At 45.7% G+C, this 26,492-nt stretch overlaps 1 protein-coding gene across 1 annotated transcript in view; it reads left to right on the top strand.

Annotated features, from left to right (window-relative positions):
- Positions 1–269: 269 nt before the first annotated feature.
- The window catches only part of ABHD2 (abhydrolase domain containing 2, acylglycerol lipase), a 61,450-nt gene continuing 35,227 nt past the window's right edge, over positions 270–26,492 (top strand). Inside the window, exons 1-4 of the mRNA XM_069766224.1 lie at positions 270–414; positions 24,082–24,143; positions 24,764–24,962; positions 25,113–25,288. Coding sequence (XP_069622325.1) covers positions 24,769–24,962; positions 25,113–25,288 — 370 coding nt within the window. The 5' untranslated portion in view covers positions 270–414; positions 24,082–24,143; positions 24,764–24,768. The remainder of the gene's footprint in view (positions 415–24,081; positions 24,144–24,763; positions 24,963–25,112; positions 25,289–26,492) is intronic.

Raw genomic sequence — 26,492 nt, 5'->3', positions numbered from 1 at the left:
AATAAAATAACTGCCTCCCGCACACTCCACACTTCACGTGCCTGCGCCGCATCCGCAAGCTTTACGTAAACATGACTGACAGCTCCCCCAGCCAATCAGCGGCCAGCTCTTGTTGTTACTTGTAGTGACTCACATGCGGCCGGCTCACGAGTTCTGAGAGGCGCTCAGCCAATAGAAAGCTCTTGCAGCTATTGACCAACGGAAGAAGGGCACAAGTGATTGACAGGGATTTCCCCCAATCATGTGGAAGAGATTGCGGCAGTTGCGTTGTTAGGGAAGTAACTGTTGTCAGGGGACTGAGAGGTGGAAGGTGCGGGAGGGCGGTGGTGGCAGCAGCAGCAGCCGGCTGTGGTTGTCATTTCCAGCTGATGTGAGGTGCAGGAGCTGCTCCCTCCGGAGTACCGGAGCCGTGAGGTGAGCTGGGGCCTGGCTCCTGTGTATGGGCGGCCTGCCGGGATGTGAGCTGTTAGCCATAGCCTCCCCATTGTGTGCTGCTAGGACCTGTGTGACTGTGGGGGGTAGCCCAGTGCTGGAGGTGCCCGCAGGCTGGGAGTTGTAGTGCCCCTGGTCTGTGAGTGCCCAGTGTGAGGCATCAGAGGGCACATGGCCCCTGGTAATAGGCTTCCATCTCCCTGCGATGACCAAAGCTATAAGGGGTCATCACTACTGATGTCCTGCACTGCAGCGACTTCAGGGTTAAGTTGGGCTACTTTCACACTAGCGTCGTTTGGCCTCCCTCGCAATGCGTCGTTTTGGAGTAAAAATGCATCCTGCAAAGTTGCCCGCAGGATGTTTTTTTTTTTCTCCATAGACTTTCATTAGCGACGCATTGCGACACGTCGCATCTGTCGTGCGATGGATGCGTCGTGTTTTGGCGGACCCTCGGCACAAAAAAAATGTTCCATGTAACGTTTTTTGGTGCGTCGAGTCTGCCATTTGCGACCGCGCGTGCACGGCCTGAACTCCGCCCCCTCCTCCCCAGACTGCAGAATGGAGCAGCGGATGCGTTGTAAAACTGCATTCGCTGCCCACGTTGTTCTTTTTTTTCGCAGTTTGCGTTGGTACGTCGGGCCGACGCATGGCGACGGCCTCGTACCGACGCTAGTGTGAAAGTAGCCTTAGACTGACCCCAGAGACTTTGTGCACACAGAGGAAAACACTTCAGGAAACGCTGCTTTCTGCGGAGGTTTTCTTTTTTCTGAATAGGTTTCATAGTTGTTTTTTTTTTCAGTTTTTTTTTTTCAGAGTTTTCTTTGGAGCTCTTTTGATGGAACGGTGCCCAGACTGGCGCGGATTTTATCATTATCTGCCGCCATGCTTGGGCTGTGATTATTCTCTTACGTAGACACATGTTGGTCAGTTGTTACCGTCAGTGTGAGCTTCTCCTATCCACCAGACGGCACACAGTTCACTACTGCGCCTCCGTGTGGTCTCTCATTCTCGGCCCCATACACTTATATGGGGCATTTATCCATGACTCCCACCATTTAGACAAGCTGAAGCGTGTGCCTGAAGAGCGGACCGATCACTCCTCTCAACCACTTTGGGTCTTTGAAGTGGCTGAAGCATGAACAGCCAGTCGCTGTTTTCCACGTTGCAGGGCATCTGATCGTTCTTCTACATTTCTTTATTGCCTTTTCAGGCGTGTTACGCAGCGTGTCTGCAGGATTTTGCCAACGCAAAGTATTTGTATGTGTCGGTCTGTTCCTCCATTACTGAGAAATCATTGTTTGAATTGATATGTAAATGAGGCTAATGGACTATGGTAGATCTAAAGATCCCTCCCAGGGCTGCCGCCTCCTCCTTTTCCTGAAGTCACACCATAGATGTCAGCCAGGAGGAGGTCGCTCTGAACGGGAATAGAGCTGGAGTGACAGAGGCTTCAGATCTACAAATAGTTCTTCAGATCTACAAATAGTTCTTCAGCTTCATTGACATATCGATTCATACAGAACTTATATGTGAACATAAATAGTTTGGGGGGGTGAAATTCTGCTGACAGATTCTCTCTAATCGACCCCACTCTAGGGGTCCACATACCCTGATTGTGGTACATCTGTATGTAGCTGGAGTGGGTCTTCCATCCTTAGATCTAGTGTTCTAATATACTACAACCGTCTAAGATTTCTCCACTATATATTTTATATCCTTATTTGCTGTAGTTCTTTTAGTCACTTTATTCCTTTTCAATGTTGTAATTAAAGGGGCGATTACCTGTCCCAATATTAAACCCCCTCCCCTATATCGGCAGAAATGGTGCGAGGTGAATAAACAGTTAATCCCTGGCACACATCCCACAGTGCACACAGCAATGTTAGTTACGGTATATGTATGGAGCCACGCATGCCACGCCCGGGCACATCTCTGTTGTTAGGGAGGCGGCTGTGGTCCCGGATGTGCCGGCTATGGCGGACTGACAGCTGTGATCTGCAGGATTACACACCTCTGTTATAACCTGAGCATCTTTTCACTAGTTTGCGTTTCATCTGCCCTGTTGTGTGATGCGGTCTATGAGCGTTGGGCACTGATTTTACAGCGTCCATCTTGGATCCGCCTTTATTTTCTCCTTTCATGGACGAGAGATATCAAGTGTGAACAGAGCCCATCACATCGCGCGCTTTAAACTTATTTATGTGAGAACGTAGCGCTATGCTTTGGTTGCCAGAAGAATACACATGCAGATTTCCACTAAAATCCGATATTGGAGAAATCCGCCTCAATATGCTGCCTACAAAAGTCACAGTCCAGATCTCCTCATTTTCGGAGGCTCTCTCCCCAGTATGGGGTGTCAGGAATCATTGTTGGTTTATTAATCCTGAAACATGAGGCTCTGGTGTAAAGCTTAGTTTTCCGTGACTTGGCGTGTCCTCAGGCCCTCTCCCCTAATTTTACCTGTCAGACCAGGCCAGTCCCCACGATGCGTCTAATCAGTGTTACATAAGTATATGCTTCCTGCCTTGTCACTGGGATCAGTCTTGTGACGGCACCCTGAGGGATCATAGTAACATAGTAACATAGTTAGTAAGGCCGAAAAAAGACATTTGTCCATCCAGTTCAGCCTATATTCCATCATAATAAATCCCCAGATCTACGTCCTTCTACAGAACCTAATAATTGTATGATACAATATTGTTCTGCTCCAGGAAGACATCCAGGCCTCTCTTGAACCCCTCGACTGAGTTCGCCATCACCACCTCCTCAGGCAAGCAATTCCAGATTCTCACTGCCCTAACAGTAAAGAATCCTCTTCTATGTTGGTGGAAAAACCTTCTCTCCTCCAGACGCAAAGAATGCCCCCTTGTGCCCGTCACCTTCCTTGGTATAAACAGATCCTCAGCGAGATATTTGTATTGTCCCCTTATATACTTATACATGGTTATTAGATCGCCCCTCAGTCGTCTTTTTTCTAGACTAAATAATCCTAATTTCGCTAATCTATCTGGGTATTGTAGTTCTCCCATCCCCTGTATTAATTTTGTTGCCCTCCTTTGTACTCTCTCTAGTTCCATTATATCCTTCCTGAGCACCGGTGCCCAAAACTGGACACAGTACTCCATGTGCGGTCTAACTAGGGATTTGTACAGAGGCAGTATAATGCTCTCATCATGTGTATCCAGACCTCTTTTAATGCACCCCATGATCCTGTTTGCCTTGGCAGCTGCTGCCTGGCACTGGCTGCTCCAGGTAAGTTTATCATTAACTAGGATCCCCAAGTCCTTCTCCCTGTCAGATTTACCCAGTGGTTTCCCGTTCAGTGTGTAATGGTGATATTGATTCCCTCTTCCCATGTGTATAACCTTACATTTATCATTGTTAAACCTCATCTGCCACCTTTCAGCCCAAGTTTCCAACTTATCCAGATCCATCTGTAGCAGAATACTATCTTCTCTTGTATTAACTGCTTTACATAGTTTTGTATCATCTGCAAATATCGATATTTTACTGTGTAAACCTTCTACCAGATCATTAATGAATATGTTGAAGAGAACAGGTCCCAATACTGACCCCTGCGGTACCCCACTGGTCACAGCGACCCAGTTAGAGACTATACCATTTATAACCACCCTTTGCTTTCTATCACTAAGCCAGTTACTAACCCATTTACACACATTTTCCCCCAGACCAAGCATTCTCATTTTGTGTACCAACCTCTTGTGCGGCACGGTATCAAACGCTTTGGAAAAATCGAGATATACCACGTCCAATGACTCACCGTGGTCCAGTCTATAGCTTACCTCTTCATAAAAACTGATTAGATTGGTTTGACAGGAGCGATTTCTCATAAACCCATGCTGATATGGAGTTAAACAGTTATTCTCATTGAGATAATCCAGAATAACATCCCTCAGAAACCCTTCAAATATTTTACCAACAATAGAGGTTAGACTTACTGGCCTATAATTTCCAGGTTCACTTTTAGAGCCCTTTTTGAATATTGGCACCACATTTGCTATGCGCCAGTCCTGCGGAACAGACCCTGTCGCTATAGAGTCCCTAAAAATAAGAAATAATGGTTTATCTATTACATTACTTAGTTCTCTTAGTACTCGTGGGTGTATGCCATCCGGACCCGAAGATTTATCTATTTTAATCTTATTTAGCCGGTTTCGCACCTCTTCTTGGGTTAGATTGGTGACCCTTAATATAGGGTTTTCATTGTTTCTTGGGATTTCACCTAGCATTTCATTTTCCACCGTGAATACCGTGGAGAAGAAGGTGTTTAATATGTTAGCTTTTTCCTCGTCATCTACAACCATTTTTTCCTCACTATTTTTTAAGGGGCCTACATTTTCAGTTTTTATTCTTTTACTATTGATATAGTTGAAGAACAGTTTGGGATTAGTTTTACTCTCCTTAGCAATGTGCTTCTGTTTCCTTTTTGGCAGCTTTAATTAGTTTTTTAGATAAAGTATTTTTCTCCCTATAGTTTTTTAGAGCTTCAATGGTGCCATCCTGCTTTAGTAGTGCAAATGCTTTCTTTTTACTGTTAATTGCCTGTCTTACTTCTTCGTTTAGCCACATTGGGTTTTTCCTATTTCTAGTCCTTTTATTCCCACAAGGTATAAACCGCTTACACTGCCTATTTAGGATGTTCTTAAACATTTCCCATTTATTATCTGTATTCTCATTTCTGAGGATATTGTCCCAGTCTACCAGATTAAGGGCATCTCTAAGCTGTTCAAACTTTGCCTTCCTAAAGTTCAATGTTTTTGTGACTCCCTGACAAGTCCCCCTAGTGAAAGACAGGTGAAACTGTACAATATTGTGGTCGCTATTTCCTAAATGCCCAACCACCTGCAGATTTGTTATTCTGTCAGGTCTATTAGATAGTATTAGGTCTAAAAGTGCTGCTCCTCTGGTTGGATTCTGCACCAATTGTGAAAGATAATTTTTCTTGGTTATTAGCAGAAACCTGTTGCCTTTATGGGTTTCACAGGTTTCTGTTTCCCAGTTAATATCCGGGTAGTTAAAGTCCCCCATAACCAGGACCTCATTATGGGTTGCAGCTTCATCTATCTGCTTTAGAAGTAGACTTTCCATGCTTTCTGTTATATTTGGGGGTTTGTAACAGACCCCAATGAGAATTTTGTTACCATTTTTCCCTCCATGAATTTCGACCCATATGGACTCGACATCCTCATTCCCTTCGCTAATATCCTCCCTTAAAGTGGACTTTAGACAAGACTTTACATAGAGACAAACCCCTCCTCCTCTCCGATTTTTACGATCCTTTCTAAACAGACTGTAACCCTGTAAGTTAACTGCCCAGTCATAGCTTTCATCTAACCATGTCTCGGTTATTCCCACTATGTCAAAGTTACCTGTAGATATTTCTGCTTCTAGTTCTTCCATCTTGTTTGTCAGGCTTCTGGCGTTTGCGAGCATGCAGTTTAGAGGATTTTTTTTTGTTCCAATCTCCTCACTGTGGATTGTTTTAGAAATGTTCTTACCTCCCTTCTGAGTATGTTTTCCTGGGTTGTCTTTGTTCGAGTCTAATGTTTTTCTTCCCGTCCCCTCTTCTTCTAGTTTAACGCCCTCCTGATGAGTGTAGCGAGTCTTCTGGCGAATGTGTGTTTCCCAGGTTTGTTGAGGTGTACTCCGTCTCTGGCGAGGAGTCCATCATACCAGTAATTCACACCGTGGTCCAGGAATCCAAATCCTTGTTGTCTGCACCATCGTCTTAGCCAGTTGTTTGCATCAAGGATCCTGTTCCATCTCCTGGTGCCATGCCCATCTACTGGAAGGATAGAAGAAAAAACTACCTGTGCATCCAGTTCCTTTACTTTCTTCCCCAACTCTTCAAAGTCCTTGTAGATTGTCGGTAGGTCCTTCCTTGCCGTGTCATTGGTGCCAACATGTATCAGAAGAAATGGGTGGACGTCCTTGGAGCTGAAGAGCTTTGGTATCCTATCGGTCACATCCTTGATCATCGCACCTGGAAGGCAGCATACTTCTCTTGCAGTTATGTCCGGTCTGCAGATGGCTGCTTCTGTGCCTCTCAGTAGTGAGTCTCCCACCACCACCACTCTTCGTTGCTTCTTGGCTGTACTTTTTGCTGTCACTTGTTGCTGTGTGCCCTTTTCTTTTTTGCTTGCTGGTATTGCTTCATTCTTAGGTGTGCCATCTTCATCCTCTACAAAGATTTGATATGGGTTCTTCAGTTGTGTGGTTGGTGATTTCTCCATGGTCTTCTTGCTTCTTTTGGTCACATGCTTCCACTCATCTGCTTTTGGAGGTTCTCTGACACTTTTTGCACCTTCTGTGACCAGTAGAGATGCTTCTGTTCTGTCTAGAAAGTCTTCATTCTCTTTGATGAGTTTCAAAGTTGCTATTCTTTCTTCCAGACCCTGCACCTTTTCTTCTAAAAGGGCCACTAGTCTACACTTCTGACAGGTGAAATTGGATTCTTCTTCTGGTCGATCTGTGAACATGTAGCACATGCTGCAGCTCACCATGTAGGTTGTCACATCTGCCATGTTGCTCCTAGATCCTGCTGACTTGCTGTGTGTTTTCCTTCTTGTGTAATCTACTCAGCCAAGCTCTACGGCGCGCGGTTTGGTGATGCTTTCGAAGCAGCTGGTCCCGGCTGTACCCGGATCGAGCTGCTTGTCTTGTCATTTTTTTTTTCCACAAACATACGGTAGGTCAGACACTCGCGTACGTTCCCTGTAGATCAGTGGTTCTCAACCTTTCTAATGCCGTGACCCCGCAATACAGTTCCTCATGTTGCGGTGACCCCCAACCCAAAAAATAATTTTGGTGGCTACTTTAAAACTGTAATTTTATTAGTTATGATTCGGAATGTAAATATCTGATATGCATTATGTATAGATATAATACAGAGATCACTGGTGACATTATACACAGGACCTCTATATAGTATACAGTGTATAGTGTCAGTGTATAGGTAACACTGACTCACCAGTGACGTCTCTAGGTGAAGTCCTTCATCTTTCATCCAGCACAGACCGCCATCATTCCTTCCAGCCAGGACTCGTTTCTGCAGGAAATAACACAGTTATCTAGAGCTCCGCTTGCAGAACACATTACTTAATTTTTCACAACTTCTACATTACACCACATGAAGATAAAAAGGCGATATAGTGTCACTCTGCACAGTAACAGGACCGCCCCCCCATTTAAAACAGTATACTCAAAAAATAAAATAAATACATCACTGCAGTAATAATATCCCTTAATTATCCCCTATTATGCCTATGGTAACACTATTCCCCACCCTGGCCCCGTTTATCTCATTCCTGGCTCCAGCCATATGTTCTCGCATCCTGCCCTCATGAGTATCCATTCTACTCCATATGATCTCCCCATCCTGCCCCACCAGCCTCCATCGTATCCGTCCTGCCCCATGATCCAATCCTGCCCCGTGTCTCCAATCATGCCCCGTATCTACATTCTGCCCATGCCTCAAGTCCTGCCCCCAGTGTGTCCAGCATATTACCCCCATGTTGTCCAGCAATCTGCCCCAGTGTGTCCAGCATATTACCCCCAGTGTCCAGCATTGCCCCAGTGTGTCCAGCATATTACCCCCAGTGTGTCCAGCAATCTGCCCCAGGGTCTCCAGCATTGCCTCAATGTGTCCAGAAATCTGCCAAAGGGTCTCCAGTATTGCCCCAGTGTGTCCAGCATTCTGCCCCATGGTCTCCAGTATTGCCCCAGTGTGTCCAGCAATCTGCCCCATGGTCTCCAGTATTGCCCCAGTGTGTCCAGCATTCTGCCCCATGGTCTCCAGTATTGCCCCAGTGTGTCCAGCAATCTGCCCCATGGTCTCCTGTATTGCCCCAGTGTGTCCAGCATTCTGCCACATGGTCTCCTGTATTGCCCCAGTGTGTCCAGCAATCTGCCCCATGGTCTCCAGTATTGCCCCAGTGTGTCCAGCAATCTGCCCCATGGTCTCCTGTATTGCCCCAGTGTGTCCAGCATTCTGCCCCATGGTCTCCTGTATTGCCCCAGTGTGTCCAGCAATCTGCCCCATGGTCTCCTGTATTGCCCCAGTGTGTCCAGCAATCTGCCCCATGGTCTCCAGTATTGCCCCAGTGTGTCCAGCAATCTGCCCCATGGTCTCCAGTATTGCCCCAGTGTGTCCAGCATTGCCCCCAGACAGTCAGACATAAAGAAAAAAAAAAAAAACGTAAAATCCTCACCTCTCCCGTTCCTAGCGCAGGTCCGGTGCAGCCAGTCAGCGTCTCTCCGACTCTGCGACGCTCAGGACAGAGAGGCAGAGCGGCGCACACAGTAGTGACGTCATCGCGCCCTCTGCTCTGAGACGTCGCAGAGTCAGAGGACGCTGCAGCTGCCGGCGCCGCAGGAACCAATAGAGGTGAGTATTAGAGCGGGGGCGGGGCCCGGGGGTGGGGGGAGCTGGCCCTGGTCGTGGCGGCGGACGGCGCCGCCCGAAGATTTAAAGGGGCGTCTTCTTTTCTTTTTTTTTTTTTTCTTCTCCCCCCTTCCTACGCCACTGGTGGCGACCCCTGTGTTTTGGTCGTTCGACCCCCCCTCGGGGTCGCGACCCCCAGGTTGAGAACCGCTGCTGTAGATAGTGACGACTAGTATCCCGGCTCGGCTAGCTCATCACTGAAGCCACCCATCTTATCTGTCACTGGTTTTTGCTGGGAGCCGCTACATAACCCAAGGGGACTGAAAACCAGATTTTTGTCTCTGTGGCTATAGCTAAAGACTTCGTCTCACCATATGTTGTGCGCCCTTGTCCTATGCTCAGATGGCCGGCAGCAGCCGATTTTTTTTTTTTTTTAGGTCATTGCGCTGAAAAATGTAGTAGACTCCTAGTACAGTAGAGAGGGATCCTACAAGCCTCGTGCAATGCCCGGTGTGCATGGGAATAAGTGTACGACGTCTGTATCTAAACCTATAAATAAGCTGACGTGTAACGGGACATCTGACCTGAGTGGGGAGCTGGTTCCTCAGCCATGAAGATTTTGCAATAATAACAATACGATATCATACACAGCTTGGAAATTGCCAGGATCAATGTTACCTCCAATTTCGGCAGTTTAACTCCTTTGTTGCCATGGTCAATAGTGACAGTGGCATCTATGGATGTAGGCGGGCAGTCAGCACCGTGACCACGCATGCCAATGGGTTAAATTGGCAGCCTGTGAATTGCCTCCATATGTCAGTGGTATCTGCCTATTACAGCCTGTGAAAGTTACGGTAATGTCCCTCCTGACCCAAACTTATTTGCTTCTTATATGCCGATGAGGATGTTGGACAGAAGAAAAATCTAAATCCAATCAATATTTAGTCTCATCTTTGCCTTCAAAATGGCATCAATTCTTATAGGTACAACGTGCACTCAGGTTTTGAAGGCAAAGGGCGGTCGCCAATTAGCGATATGACTCGCATTTCTCTTTTGTTCATTCACTTTGCATTTTGTTAATTTCTAAAAGTAAATTATTAACACTTCTATTGGCTAAAGCATTGTTACTTTGGTTTAATAAATATTGTCCATAAATAGAATGGCTGGCATTTCATACCATAATATACGAGTTACAAATTTGGACTTTCATACCAGTTGCCGATGAAGAGAACCAGAAGATAAGATATAAAATCAATTATTTATCATATTAAAATACCATATAGAAAGTCATATAAATAGAAAACATACATACATACATACATACATACATACATACATACATACATACATATCCCCGCAAGAAGCAACCACGAAACGTGCGTTGGGGTGAGGGGGAAGTGCCATCCATCCATGTTTTTGTTCTGTTCCAGACTGAGGTTTTATACATGTTATTCCTATGCGTTATGTACCTATGTATTCACTATTGTACATTGTCCTCATTCTTTCTGGCCATTGGTGCCTCTGCCTTGCTGAAATTTATATAGGATCTGATCACTATAGACTACTCTCTAACACTATGTATGTATGTATGTTTGTTTTTTCAGGCACCCCATTACTAACTTTTGTACCTGCAATCCCCATCCAGTTGTTTACAAGAGCACGTTCATACTTCCATCTCTTATGTTTTAATTGAAGGTATACACTTCCCCTTCTGGGCAATCTGTTTTTATGATTTTTTTTTTTTTAATATAAGATAAAAAAAATGTTTCCCTTTATCTTCTGATTCTCTTCAGTGGCTACTGCTACCATTGTTACTTTGTATCATTTTTCCACCCTTGCCTAAAACTATGTAATATGTATGTGTACACTATTTATGAAGCCTTTTTAGTAACCTTGTTTCCAGATCTGCAGACGGTTTAGGAGTTTGTAATTGCCATATAATACATGTCCAGATCCAGTTCTTGTATTGTCGCTCTGCTGTGCTCAGTGTGGCACCCATCACAATCTAGAGGAGAATGTCGGCTATAGCCTAATTGTCATTCCCACATAAATGTTGCCCCAGGCTAATGAATCAGATGTTATCAATGTATAGATTAGTAGCGTCTTTACATTTGTGTGGCTCTAATAATACTGGCAGTGACCCGACTTCTATGATCTACTATATAATTGTCTAAGGGTCACTTCCGTCTGTCTGTCTGTCTGTCACGGATATTCATTGGTCGCGGCCTCTGTCATGGAAATCCAAGTTGCTGATTGGTCAATGCAAAATGCCCACGACCATTGCCATGACCAATCAGCGACGGCCGTAGTCTGGCAGCGAAATGGCCGCTGCTTTACTGCCTTGCAGTCGGCGCTGAGCGCTCACACAGGGTTAATGCCCGCGGTCCGTTAACGCAGCTATTAACCCTGTGTGACCAACTTTTTACTATTGATGCTGCGTATGCAGCATCAATAGTAAAAAAGATCTAATGTTAAAAATAATAACAATAAAAATAAAAAAAGGTTATTCTCACCTTCCGAGGTCGGGCGCTGTCCTCGGCAGTGCAAGCGGCAGGTTCCGGTGCCAAGGATGCATTGGGAGAAGGACTTGCCATGACTTCACGGTCATGTGACCGCGATGTCATCACAGGTCCAGCACTCATACCAACCCTGGGACCGGAAGCTGCCGTGTCCACCGCACACAGGGCCAGGACTTCAAGGGGCCTTCGGAAGGTGAGTATGTTTATTTTTTTATTTTAAGTCTGTATACTACGTGGCTCTGTGCTGTATACTACGTCGCCGTGCAATATACTACATGGCTGGTCGATATACTACGTGGACATGCATATTCTAGAATACCTGATGCGTTAGAATCGGGCCACCATCTAGTAGGTTATATAAGAGACACATGTTACAGGGCTGCCAAAGCTCAGTTGTTGGCCAGAATAGTTTGTTTAATGGGAGCAAAGAAAGAATGCACAGAACTCCTGCATGATTCATATGTATTTATACATCGGAGTGAGTGTTTCTGTACAGAGATGCGTTCGTGTTCTTCCCTTGTGTGCCATTCTGGAGGTCACTGTGTAATGTCTCCATATACACGTGTGCCTGTGGAGAAATCCAAAACCAGGCTGCTGGTGAGTGTCGTCTCGGAGTGCTTGGCTATGGAGGGCTGATCTGTGGGAACCCAACAATCCTGACAATGGACAGGACCCATCACTACGGCTCCTCCAACCTTTCTTTGCACATCTGTGCATTGGTCTTCCACTGTATCGGGAAAGTGGCACAGCACAATCTAAGAGGCACCATAACCAGTAGATAAGTGTTGGCCGATCACTTAGCCTACAGTTATCCATTCTGATTCTTTCATACACTGGATCGCTCTCTCAGCTGAGCGTTCCTGTTTTCTCTGCCAGACTCCTCAGAACAAGTGTCAGCAGTCAGAAATTGGACCTGTCGAGATGAGGCTCCCACACACATTAGACTATTGACTAAGCCCGCCGATATCAGCGGGTTCGACCGACATTAGTCTAAGTGAATAATGAGTCTGGTGGCTGAGAGTACTTATGGTAGCAAAACATTGAAGGAGTTGTAACTGTGCAGCCCATTCATTCTCCGGATCAGTGAGGGTCTGTCGGACCCTCACCTATCAGTTAGTTCATATCCTAGTATGTTTTGAGTCAGAGGAGCCCATTTAATGTTAGTGATGGGTAACTGCTTCCCTGATCAGATATGCCCTCAGCCACTGGGGAAACCACAACATACCGGCTAAGATATTAGATAATAATGGACTTCCACAAGTCTGATACATCCCTGAGAACAATGTAAAATTGCTTGAAGGTCCCATGATCTTCTGATCAAACACTAATCTGCAAGTTTAAGCACCATGGGAGCTCGTAGCCATCATCATGCTGGTCCGGAAGGAGACACGTTCTGTCGCCTAATATATAAAATATACAAATGAATCCAAAAACAACAGCAAAAGACCTTGTGACAATGCTGCAGGAAATGTGTAAAAAAAAAAAAAAAGCATTGATATTAACAATTAAAAGGGCCTTATTGTCATGTCCTGAAAGGCTGCTCAGCAAACAATAAGCCACTGCTCCAAAACCATGGAAAAGTCAGGATAGACTTTACAACAGCACTTGAGGGGAAATAAACCACTTTTTGAGGGAAAAAAAGGAGTCTTGAAATCCAAAGAACATTCTCATTCGTGAAGTATGCGGGGTGGCAGCAGCATCATGGTGCGGGGGGCCTTATCTTTTGAAGAGACCGGTACTTGTGAAAAAATAGCTTTATATGGAAGGAAAATTATGGGGGGTTATTGAACATCTCAACACTTGAGGCAAGAAGTTAAATTAAGGGCTTCTATTTATCTTCAAAAATGGACAGTGACCCCAATCATAGTTCCAGAGTTGTGGCAAAATGGGTTAAGGACAGCTAAGTGAAGGTAATGGCGTGTCCATCACAAACCCCCGAATCTCAATCCTTTAGGGTGTGTCCACTGTCCGGACTCACGGCGGGAAAACCCGCTCCGCCCAAAGCGCTGCCCCCTTCTATACGCCCGGTGATTCCAGATGTGTTCATTGCACACATCCGGAATCTCCGCACCCCATACATAGGGCCCTGTGATTTACCTTGCGGCTATGGAGGTAAACAGACATGCTGCGATCTTAAGACGCTCCGCATGTCCGGATACACAGGGACGCCGGGTGCGTGTTCGCCCGCATAGTAGAGGCGGGATTTCATAAAATCCCCTCCACTATGCTGTAACATCTGGATGCTGCGGCTTTACGCAGCGTTTAATCCGGATGCAATCTGGCCCGTGGACACATAACCTTAGCAAAAATATAGGCAGAACTGAAAAAAGTGTCAGGAGGAATGGCTCAAAATTCTAGCAACTTATGTTTTTTATTTATTATACTTTTACTTTTTTGTCACATTTTACATACTTTATCATCACTTTCCCCATTGGGCTCATTAACTAAATTCATTCGGTCTTGGACTGGGGAAAACCGGAATACTGGAAGAAAACCCATGCAAACTCCTTTCAGATGTTGTCCTTGGTGGGATTTTATCCCACCACTGCAAAGCAACAGTGCTAACCACTGATCCACCATACAGCCCCAGAGCAGCATGGCGAGAAGCTTGTGGAAGGCTCCCCAAAACGTGTGACCAAGTTGGACATTTTTAAAGGTAATGATAACTAATTCTTATAAAACTTATGTATATTGAAAGCCCCACATATTGATGAGTACACCCAACATTTCAACAAATATACTAAAGTTTATTGTGAAACATGGACAACATTTAAAACCAAAAAGCCACTGTCAGACAAACCTCCCAATAGATGATACAAAACCAATATTGAGACCCCCACAGTGTTCAAAGATCCAAGTGTTAGGCCAGCAATAGACCCTGGATACAGCGAGGACCTTCAGAGTCTGGTGGTCCAAATAGATTAAGATAAGACCCACACAGTCTGTACAATCAGGTGTAGTAGATATAAATCACGTATTATGTGAACAATGTCTAAAATGCATAATAATAATGCCATATCATATACATAAGTCACTGTAGGTCTATAATATCCAGAAAACATAAATCAAATACAGAAGTAACACACAGAATCACTTATTCTATAAAAGATGTCTGAAGTACACAAAAATAAGGTCATGTACATACAGCTGTGGCAAATTTAATAGACCACCGCAAAATGTTCAGTTTGCCTGATTTTTCTCTTTATAGTTATATTTTTGAGTTACATGTAAATTCCTCTTTTATTCTATAAACTACTGACATGTCTCCGAAGTTCCAAGCAATACATTTTGTATTTATCTTCTGAAAATGAGAAATGGTCAAAATAACAAAAAAAAAAATGCACTGCTTGCAGACCTCAAATAATGCAAATAAAAAAGTTCATAATCTATTTAGAAACAACAATACTAATATTTTAACTCAGGAAGAGTTCAGAAATCAATATTTTGCGGAATAACCATGATTTGGGGATGCTTCAGCAAGGCTGGAATTGGGCAGGTTGTTCTTTGCGAAGGACGTATGAATCAAGCCGCATACAAGTGTATCCTGGAAAAAGTTTCCGTATTTTTCGGACTATAAGACGCGATGCACCGTACCATAAGATGCACCCCAAATTTGGGGTGAAAATTGCAGAAAAAGTGATTTTTTTTTTTATAAGATGGGGGTCCGTCTTATTGTCTGAATTTAAGATCTCTTACCTGAGGGCAGGCAGTGGCAGAGCAGGGTCACAGGAGGCATGGTGGTGGCAGAGGTGAAGTGATGCTGAGGTGCGGTGGGCGGAACGGCGTGCACCTGAGCAGGGTCCCATCCTGCTTAGGTGGGCGACGCCATGGCCTGGTGTCCATGGGGAGGTTGCGGCAGTGCTGTGGCGGCGGCAGATGTGCGGTCACTTCCTCAGGTGGCGGCGGCCAGGGTCCCTTCCACACTTGAGGTGAATCCGCGGCCCGGTATTAAAGGAGAGCAGCAGAGCTGGGTGAGTTACGGTTTTCCCGATGGCGGCGGCCATCTTTCTGAGGCCGCGCATTCGCAGATTCAGTACTCTGCTTCCCAGGGCTTCAGAAAAATGGCCGCGGGAGGCCGCGCGTGCGCAGATGGAGATCGCGGTGGCCATTTTCCTGAAGCCAAGAACTCAATCCCGCCAACTCGGCTTCAGGAAAATAGCCGCCACGATCTCCCGCGGCCATTTTCCTGAAGCCCCAGGAAGCAGAAAACTCAATCTGCGCACGCGCGGCATCAGGAAGATGGCCGCCGCCATCAGGAAAACCGTAACTTACCCAGCTCTGCTGCTCTCCTTCAATACCGGACCGCGGATTCACCTCAAATGTGCACGGGACCCTGCTCACGCCATAAGGCTCACCGCGCCACATCATCCCCACACCTCTGTCGCCGCCACAATGCCGGTAAGCCTGCGTTCCAACTATAACACGCACCCCCCATTTTCCTCACAATTGTTTTGGGGAAAAAGTGCGTCTTATAGTCGGAAAAATACGGTAATTCATTCTGCTCAGACAATGTTCCCCCAACTCTGAGGACTGTTTTTTCCAGCAGGACAATGCGCCATGCCACACAGCTAGGTCAATCAAGGTGTGGCTGAAGAATCACCACATCAAATCCCTGTCATGGCCAGCCCAATCTCCAGACCTGAACCCCACTGAAAACCTCTGGAATGTTATCAAGTGGAAGATGGATAGTCACAAGCCATCAAACAAAGAAGAAATGCTTAAGTTTTTGTACAGGAGTGGCATAAGGTCACCCAAAAGTAATGTGAAAGACTGGTGGAAAGCATGCCAAGGCCCATGAAAGCTGTGATTAAAAATCATGGTTATTCCACAAAATATTGATTTCTGAACTCTTCCGGAGTTAAAACATTATTGTTGTCTCTAAATGATTATGAACTTTTTTTTTTTTTTGCATTATTTGAAGTCTGCAAGCAATGCATTTTTTTTTTGTTATTTTGACCATTTCTAATTTTCAGAAAATAACTACAAAATGTATTGCTTGGAACTTTGGGGACATGTTGTCAGTAGTTTATTGAATAAAAGAACAATTTCCATTTTACTCAAAAAAAAAAAAAAAATTTGTCTAAGGTCCACTTCCGTCTGTTTGTCTATAGCGGAAATCCCGCGTTGCTGATTGGTCGCGGCCGGCCACGACCAATCAGTGATATTGGGGCGGGATTTAAACACCGCTTCACTTTTTACTATTGATGCTGCGTATGCAGCATCAATAGTAAAAAGATATAATGTTAAAAATAATAGAAAAAAATAAATCTTGATATTCTCACCTTCCGGCATCCATGGCAGCTTTTCCCGCTCCTCTTGCGATGCTCCAGTCCCAGTAATGCTTTGTGGTAATAACACCAGATGACGTAGCGGTCTTGCGAGACCGCTACATCTGGGGTGTCAAACTGCATTCCTCGAGGGCCGCAAACCATGCGTGTTTTCAAGATTTCCTTAGCTTTGCACAAGGTGCTGTAATCATTGTGTGTAGGTGATTAAATTATCACCTGTGCAGTACAAGGAAATCCTGAAAACATGACCTGTTTGCAGCCCTTGAGGATTGCAGTTTGACACCCCTGCGCTACATTATCACGGGTTATTGCCACAAAGCATCACTGGGAACGGACCTGGCGGGAGCATCGCTAAAGGCCTGGGCTGGATCTGGGGGTCGCCAGAAGGTAAGTATATAACGTTTTTTTTAATTCTAATTCTTTTTTTTTTTACAGGGATATGGTGCCCACACAGCTGTATGCTGCGTGGGCTGTGCTGTATGCTGCGTGGGCTGTGCTGTATGCTGCGTTGGCTGTGCTGTATGCTGCGTGGGCTGTGCTATTTTTCTCTGCTGTATCTGTGCATCATGAATCGTGGTATGTGTTAAAGGGATGGACCCACTGAGACTTTTTTGCCCGGGGCCCTCAAAAACCTGGAGCCAGGCCCTGGCTTCACTGATTGGTCGTGCCCAGCCGTATCCTGTGTATTCATTGCATTATTCTTAAATCTTCATAAATAAACTACATACATTTTCTAGAATACCCGATGCGTTAGAATCGGGCCACCATCTAGTATACCTATAAAGAGAAAAATCAGACAAACTGAACATTTTGCAGTGGTCTCTTAAAGGGAACCTGTCACCCCCAAAATCGAAGGTGAGCTAAGCCCACCAGTATCAGGGGCTTATCTACATCATTCTGTAATGCTGTAGATAAGCGTCTGATGTATCCTGAAAGATGAGAAAAAGAGGTTAGATTATACTCACCCAGGGGCGGTCCCGGTTCTGTTCTGGTCCGATCTGGGGCCTCCCATCTTCTTACGATGACGTCCTCTTCTTGTCTTCACGCTGTGGCTCCGGCGTAGGCGTACTTTATTTTCCCTGTTGAGGGCAGAGCAAACTACTGCAGTGCGCAGGACTCGGGCCTCTCTGACCTTTCCCGGCGCCTGCGCACTGCAACAGGGGTAGTGTATTATAGCACGGAAGTGGGCCACCCAATGCGGACGTTATATGTGATGTAAGGCAAGAGCAAAAGTCCCGCTTGCCAAAAATGTGCACTGTGAATGCGCAAACCCAGCCGGGTCTCCCCACCAGGTACTGTAGATGGTGAACAAACTCTTGTGCCAACTCGACGTCTCAAACACGCATCTCGTCTTGGTACCTGGCTATCTGCGGGTATCCACGGACATTTTGGCATGAAATAAATGAAACGGTGGTTAAGCAATAATGAGATTTTACTGCTCCAACTTGTACTTCTAATTTTCCATAGGTAAATACCAGCTAGAGCAGTACAATCTTATCTGTGCTGCTCCGCCTGCTGTGTAACTGGAGCGTGCTATCTCTTGGTATCACAAGGTGCTAGGAGCTGTGATCACACCACGTCTCGCCTTCCAGATACACATGGGTTTCTGCATTACTGATGCCGTATACTGTATCATTTAGGCCGGTTTCACACGTCAGTGGCTCCGGTACGTGAGGTGACAGTTTCCTCACGTACCGGAGACACTGACTCACGTAGACACATTAAAATCAATGTGTCTCTGCACATGTCAGCATGTTTTCACGGACCGTGTGTCCATTTGGAAAACACGGAGACATGTCAGTGTTCGTGGGAGCGCACGTATTACACGGACCCATTGAAGTCAATGGGTCCGTGAAAAACACGTACCTCACACGGATGTTGTCCGTGTGCAGGAGACAGCGCTACAGTAAGCGCTGTCCCCCCAGCGTGGTGCTGAAGCCGCCATTCATTTCTTCTCTCCAGCAGCGTTCGCTGGAGAGAAGATATGAAAAATCTTTTTTTTTTTTTTTTGTTTAAAAAAAAAAAATCCCTGCCCCCCCCCTGCTGTTAATAAAATACTTACACGGCTCCCTCGCTGCTTCTTCTCCTCGCCGCAGCTTCTCCTGTATGAGCGGCCGCGTGGTGCCGCCCATTACAGTGATGAATATGCGGCTCCACCCCTATGGGAGGTGTGGGAAGCTGACGGTGGGGGACGTGACAGACATCAGAATGTGAGTATGTAGTGTTGTGTTTTTTTTTTGTTTTTTTTTACTTTTACAATGGTAACCAGGATAAATATCGGGTTACTAAGCGCGGCCCTGCACTTAGTAACCCAATGTTTACCCTGGTTACCCGGGGACTTCGGCATAGTTGAAGACAGTTTCAACGATGCCGAAGTCGTTCCCCGGATCGTTGGTCGCTGTAGAGAGCTGTCTGTGTGACAGCTCCCCATTGACCACACAACGACTTACCAACGATCACGGCCAGGTCGTATCACTGGTCGTGATCGTTGGTAAGTCGTTTAGTGTAACGGTACCATAACTCTCCCTTCATGTATAATAAACCTGCCTCACAGCTTATCTTCCAGGCAGCGTTCTCCCCATAGCCTGAAGAGGTAATTTACATAAAGTATAAAAGCTGATTTCCCAACAACAAGGCATCTGATATGAAGCAATACAGGCATCATTCTCCTCAGCAGTCTATAGCCTCTATGCTCATATTAATAGTTTACATAGGTAAAATGTGGGGACGGATTCCCTGATCTCTGGCCACCACTACAAGGAGGAAATGAACTTCTATCCTCCCGGGAGTCATTCGACTACAGTCGTGGTGGTTGGTGTTCATGGAGGCGTTAATATACAGTGTCTGAGCGATGGTTGTAATCACTCCCCAGCACACTGACCGCTCGCTCTGCATGTACACACTGCAAGGAAGTAACAATGGGTGCACTGGAGAGGAAATAGCAGAATAACCCCCCAAAAGAGAGTGGTTTTACTGATGGTGGTAAAAGACAACATTAGCTTTTCTGATTCTTCTCTAGTTTTGCAAGTGTCCTTTTCAGTCCTGATGGCATGAGGCGCTGCTTGCTGCCCATTCAGGTGGCACATGTCGTCCCGCTCCTCCAGGATGGAAAATCAGTTTTTCTCAGTCTTAAAAGCATGGAGCAAATCTAGAGCTTAGAAGGGCGACGACCCAGCAGCCAAGAACGGTATCTGCTCCTTTGGGGTACATTCTGCCAGAGATCTACAAGATGACCTCTAGTGAAGGATGGTGTGACAACCTGGTATCCTTCAGTGCAACCTGTGTACGCAATGCTGCTTGACATTGTAATTGTCAGACCTACTAATGACACCTCATTCTGCCTACAGAAGAGCGTATGTTCACACTGATCACATGTGACAGGCGCAAGAATCTGGAGACGCTGTGCTGTATGTTTGGCTGTGGGGTCAGTGATGGTCTGGAGAATATCTATGGAGGATCACACAGGCCTCAATGTTGTAGCCACAGTTCCCTGACTGTTACGTACCAGGGTGAAATCTGGAGAGCCTTTGTCAGACCTTATGCGGAAGCTGTTGGCCCTGGGATCGGCCTGGAACATGGAGAATGCCCGGCCTCATGTTGCCAGTGTGTGGGCTTTCATGCCACAGGCAGAGCTTCACATTCTCCAGATCTGAATCCAAGTAAGAACTCTTTCCGGTTTCTGTCACGACACTTGTTCAGTCAACACAGAGCGGCGGCTGTAACCACTGCCCCGGCACTGACCGACAGTCGACTGTAATGTAGGGCCAGTGTCCGTCAGGGCCGGGTTCGCGGCTACAACCACTATGTATACTGAGCCGTGACTAAGGGCTATGACTGAACCAGCGCCACCCCCGTGACTGACACCGGAATGCAGTTCATTTACTCCTCACAGCCTTCATCTAAGTGCAGGGCCGGTTCGTAACACTACTAACCTGCAGATCAACCACGTGTGCAGGTTAATAGTGTTAAGGCTGTGAAGTGGGTAAGCCAAACCACTGACTCCGACTCCTCAATTTCCCTGCCTCCGACCCCACAGCACTGCCCCTTACTGAGCATGTACATAAAGTGCAGCACAGATTCATCTCCACTAAAAGCCCAGATCCTTAGATCAGGAACAGAACAGCCATTTATAGGACATTTCATAACTTTCCCAAATTTTTCTGAAAACAAAATGACTGCACTGAACTACTGACCTAGTTTATTGTTGGTACACAGACTCCGTAGCACTGCTTTAAGGCCCTGATACCGCATTTTAGGATATGCTACAGGCTTTCGGAGTGGATTTTGCACCTCTAAATCCATAGCAGATTACAGTAGTAGAAGTTTAGACACCCCACCCGCCTAACACGGAAATCCTCTACTTTCCTACCAATTTTGAACCTTGGAGCATGTTCATTCTTGCATGGAGTTGTTACCTTATCCAATGCTTAGTAATGGGTTACAGTGAAATCCTCAAATAATAAAACTTGTTTGTTTTGTTTCTGGATCCGCAGCAAAATCTAAAGTAAAATATTTTTGCGTTTCAACATAGCCTTGGTCACGTTTTGCTGCAGATATAAATCTGTTTTACCTTCCTGATGCTTAGGCTGAAATCTGCCACATAATGTTACTATAATCTGCGTATAACGTGGACTTTGCAGATTTACCTTGCAAAATGTGCGAATGTGTGTGAACGTGCACTTACCCTGCAGAGGTGTGAGCAGCATTGACATGTTCTTGTATTCAGTATTTCCTATAGTAAAGTAGGAATCGTACATTTTCTTAGGCTACGTTCACACTAGCGTTATGCTAGTTTGCGTCGGGTTTGCGTCAGGCGACGCAGCGGCGACGCATGCGTCATGCGCCCCTATATTTAACATGGGGGACGCATGCGTTTTTGTTTGTTGCGTTGTGCGACGCATGCGTCTTTTTTGCCACAAGCGTCGGACCAAGAAAACGCAACAAGTTGCATTTTTCTTACGTCCAAATTTCGGCAAAAAATGACGCGTGCGTCGTAAAACGCAGCGTTTTTGCGTGCGTTTTTGTGCGTTTTTATTTGCGTTGTGTCGCCGACGCAGCGGCGCACAACGCAAATGTGAACGTAGCCTTATAGACATAACTGTTTTTTATTTGGGTACATAGATAACCATTCGGAGGGGAATGTACCAGATTAACGTTAATGACAGATCAGTGCTGGCTAATATACCAAGGATAGCTCGTAAGTGGAGAACTGTATTATAATAAAGATTAAGATCAGTCATTATCTTCATTTTAATCCGTTAATTAGTGTGTGTCCTGTGCTTGTGGATGAACGTATTTACTTACTCCCTTGAGGGACGGTATAACACACAGAGAAATGTAAAGGGAATGTCAGATTTTTGCTTCCGCATCAGAGAGCAGCATAGTGCAGAGACCCTGATTCTAGTGATGTGTCACTTAGTTTACTGGGTGCAGCAATTTTGATAAAATCAGTTTTCCCTTTTTTTTCTCAGATCTATCAGTTCTCTGAATGCTTAGCTCTGTATAACCCGCCCCCACTACTGATTGTCAGCTTCCCATGTTCACTGTACAGACAGAAAGCTGCTAATCAGTGGTGGAGCAGTTGACCAGGAGGCACAAGACACTTAAGGTACCGTCACATTAAGCGACGCTGCAGCGATCTAGACAACGATGCCGGTCCCCTGGTAACCAGGGTAAACATCGGGTTACTAAGCGCAGGGCCGCGCTTAGTAACCCAATGTTTACCCTGGTTACCAGCGTAAACGTAAAAAAACCAAACACTACATACTTACATTCCGGTGTCTGTCCCCCGGCACTCTGCTTCTCTGCACTGTTGGCGCCGGACAGCCGTAAAGCAGAGTGGTGACGTCACCGCTGTGCTTTACGGCTGGCCGGCGCTCACAGCCAGTGCAGGAAAGCACAGCGCCGGGGGACAGACACCGGAATGTAAGTATGTAGTGTTTTTTTTTTACGCTGGTAACCAGGGTAAACATCGGGTTACTAAGCGCGGCCCTGCGCTTAGTAACCCGATGTTTACCCTGGTTACCAGTGAAGACATCGCTGAATCGGCGTCACACGCCGATTCAGCGATGTCAGCGGGAGGTCTAGCGACGAAATAAAGTTCTGGACTTTCTGCTCCGACCAACGATGGTACAGCAGGATCCTGATCGCTGCTGCGTGTCAAACTGAACGATATCGCTATCCAGGACGCTGCAACGTCACGGATCGCTAGCGATATCGTTCAGTGTGAAGGTACCTTTAGTTCTGTAGTGATAATGTGTTGGGGAAAAAAAAAAAAACAACCTACGTTTTTGTCCTGATGAAGGTCCTGCTTTGACTTCGAAACGCATAGACTTTGTAAACCTGCTAAAATAAAGTTTTCAAGGACAATTTTCATTGGATATAATGATCAGCAGCGCATCCAGTGACACTTTACCCAGATATGAATGGGACTGGGCATTTACTGGGGCATGTCAGACTGATTAGCGGACATGTGCAGTTGCTAAGGGAAGGCCGTAAAGTCCCAGAAAAAACAACCCCCTTCACAGCCTTGGGGTTTTTCGTTTTGGTATTTCCATGTTTTGCTCCTCTTCTTGCAACAACCGTAACTTTTTTATTTTTTTCTGTCAATATGGCCATGTGAGGGCTTGGTTTTTTGTGTGGGATGAGTTGTACTCTTTAATGACACCATTGATTTTATCATATAGTAAATATGGAAAATGGCAGGGTGGGGATTCCAAGTGCGTTGAAATTGCAAAAGAAGTGCAATTCCACACTTGGTTATTGGGGTGTGGGTTTTTTTTTTCCCTCATGTTCACTTACTGCTCAAATTTACCTGCCAATATGATTCTCCAGGTCATTACGAGTCCGCCGATACCGAACATGTCTAGGTTATTTTTTTTTTATGTGGTGAAATAAAATTCCAAAGTTTTTAAAGGGAAAATACAAAACACCGTTTTCCGAGACTCGTGGCATCTCTAATTTTTGGGGTATGGGGCTGGGTGAGGGTTTATTTTTTGCCTGTTGAGCTGATGTCTAAAGAAAATACAGACAGGACAGTATGGGATCACAGCTGATTGTTTTACCTCAAGGAAAAGTTGTTTAAAAACAGGCAGGGAATCAGCTGTGATCCCATGCTGTTCTGTCTGTTTACTCTTTTGCTTCCTCCCCTGCCGAGGAGCTGTGGTATGATCAGACCATGTCCCTGTACGGTCAGACACGGCCATTACACAGGACACAGCAGAGGCGCAGAGACATTTACTTTAACACATCCAATTGTGGAAATTCTTATTATTCCGAGATCTGTTAATTAAAGTGAACTTTGTTCTCTGGATAACCTCTGTTAGCTGTATGAAGCTGTAGCCCTGCTGTAGGATATTGAGCACAAGCCGTGTGGCAGTTGACCTCTACACCGGACAGTCTGCTGGTTTACAATGGTGTCTTTTTCCTTCTCTTCCAGATAAAATTGACCTCATCACTGTGTGAAGCGTAATTCTCACCGCAGGAGATCTTCCAAAACTGGTGAGATGGGCTCCCTTTTTATCCTGGTTTCTGATTTCCTGTATTGTAGAGGGGTCTTTCTGACACCTTTTTAGTGTTTAAGGGTTCAGAATTCTGATGGCCCTGCCCTAAGCTAGCCCATCAATATCTGAAACGTGGGGGTCCGGCTCTTCAACCTCTTGCATTCGGCTGTTTGAGGGGGATGCAGTTTTGAAGCCCAAACTTAGGCCATCAATATCCTGGACCTGGAAACCCCCCTTGCATTTTGAGGTTAAACTCCTACTTTTGGGAGTGAGATGGGGCAGGAATATTGGGATGGTATATTGTGTGACTTGTCCTCTGGTGTCAGCTCTAACTACAGAGGTGGAGGGATTTTGGAGTCTTCACCAGCGTGGACTGTGGTAGAGGAACCTTCTGCAATTTCTCAGTTTATTCCTGTGTTGAAAGTGAAGATGTTGCTGTCACACATTTCACCACTTTCCTGTCAGACTGTGAGAACTGAAGGCGTTGGGTCCTTGAATTAAAGCAATAGATACTCTTCCCCCCCAGATATCTCCTGACTGATTATACTGATATAAATGCTGCTCTGCTCTGTAACGAAAAGTCCTGGCACTGAGCTATTTTCTTTTTTGTCTTTGCAGTCAAGATGAGTATGATGTTGGAAACCCCAGAGATGCCCGCCGTCTTTGACGGGATGAAGCTGGCCGCTGTTGCTGCTGCCCTCTATGTTATTGTCCGCTGCCTAAACTTAAAAAGTCCGACTGCTCCACCAGATCTCATTTTCCAAGACTCCACATTAAACCACTTCCTATTGAAGTCGTGTCCTTTGCTGACCAAAGAGTGAGTAACCAGGCAGGCACTTATTGTACCAGTTTTTCCTAATTGCTGGCAGTGGTTTCTTAAAGCATTTCTTTTCTCTTAAGTAAAGCATTGTGAATATCTAGACGGCTAGCGCCATTTATTTATCATAGGCATTTTATATATACCTAGGTACATTCCACCGTTAATCTGGGGGAAAAGTGGACATATCCAAACTGCACTTTATGGAAAGATGGGGCGAGTCAGCTCTCCGAATCCATACGGATTGCGCAAGTATCTAACAATGCCTGACGGAGCTACTGCGACATTTGACCTCTTTGAGCCTCTTGCTGAACATTGCACTGGAGGTAGGTACATTGGTAATGACTTATGTGAAAAATATGGGGGTCTTGCCAATCAACTATCATTTCAGGTTCAAGATTATAGTCTTCTTACAAAATGTAAGGTGGCCGAGCCTAATTCATGTCTCACAGATAGCTGGGACCGAGCTATCCCAGGCAGGATGGATCCTTATTGAGACTGTAAAGCTAATTAGCTGATGAAATAATTCCCCCAGCTGGACCAAAGACGTAGTTTAATATGGAGTTATGGACTATCATATGTCCTAGCTGTATACCTGTTACATTTTCAAGATCTTGGGAACGGACCGAAAGCCAGCCGGGGTCTCGACCTGTTTTAGCACCCAGGGATGGGGTAGGGAGATACGTGGAACAGTTAAAAGAAGCCAGGTATCGAAGCCGTGTTTGCTCTCCAAGTGTAACCTCGGCCTGGCCTGATCCGATGGCGCCAAAACCGCCTTCCTATGACCTTCCATAGAGAAGTTATGAGCCGTCATGGGTTTTGGAGTTTCACAATCCAGAGCAAGTGGGAGGGAGACTAGGACCACTCTGGGGGGCAGGGAAGGGAGTGACTGACGAATGGGTTAAGTGCATGTGCAACTATGTGGACCTTCGTCCTCTGCAAATGGAGGTCACGCTGTCCAGCGTGTTGGAAGAAACCTTAACTAGCTGGCCCCCACACCTCCCATGTGGTTGCCAGCATCCAACGGCCGAACATCAAAGCCGGTAATTTTGTATCATCTGTTTAAACTTTTGTATTACCTCCTGTATTTGCTATTCTGACCATTGTGTACACAGTGCATTGTCTAGTTGCCTTTAAGACAATTAAATATATAAATTAACCTCGGGCTGCTCTTTTATCTCAATCCATGAATCCACATGTCCGTGTTCTCAGTTTTAACTTTTTGTGCTACCGGGGCTGGTTTCTGGCCCAATATAATCTCGCTAATGGATTGGGCTTATATCTAACCAGGAACTTAACAGTTCTACCAGGCTGACAGGTGCTGTTTCAGTGATGCAATTGTAAGGCTATGTGCACACGTGGATTTTGCTGCGGATCTGCAACTGCGAGTCCGCAGCAGCTTTCCATGCTTTTACAGTACAATTTAAACCTATGGAAAACGCAATCCGCAGTGCCCATGCTGCGGAAAAAACGCACGGAAACGTTGTTACATTTCGCAGCATGTCAATTATTTGTGCGGATTCCGCAGCG

This window comes from Ranitomeya imitator, chromosome 4 (assembly GCF_032444005.1).
Source record: "Ranitomeya imitator isolate aRanImi1 chromosome 4, aRanImi1.pri, whole genome shotgun sequence".
NCBI classification, from domain to species: Eukaryota; Metazoa; Chordata; class Amphibia; order Anura; family Dendrobatidae; genus Ranitomeya; species Ranitomeya imitator.
Note: the sequence above shows the minus strand (reverse complement) of the source record. Positions and strands in the feature narration are given on the sequence as shown.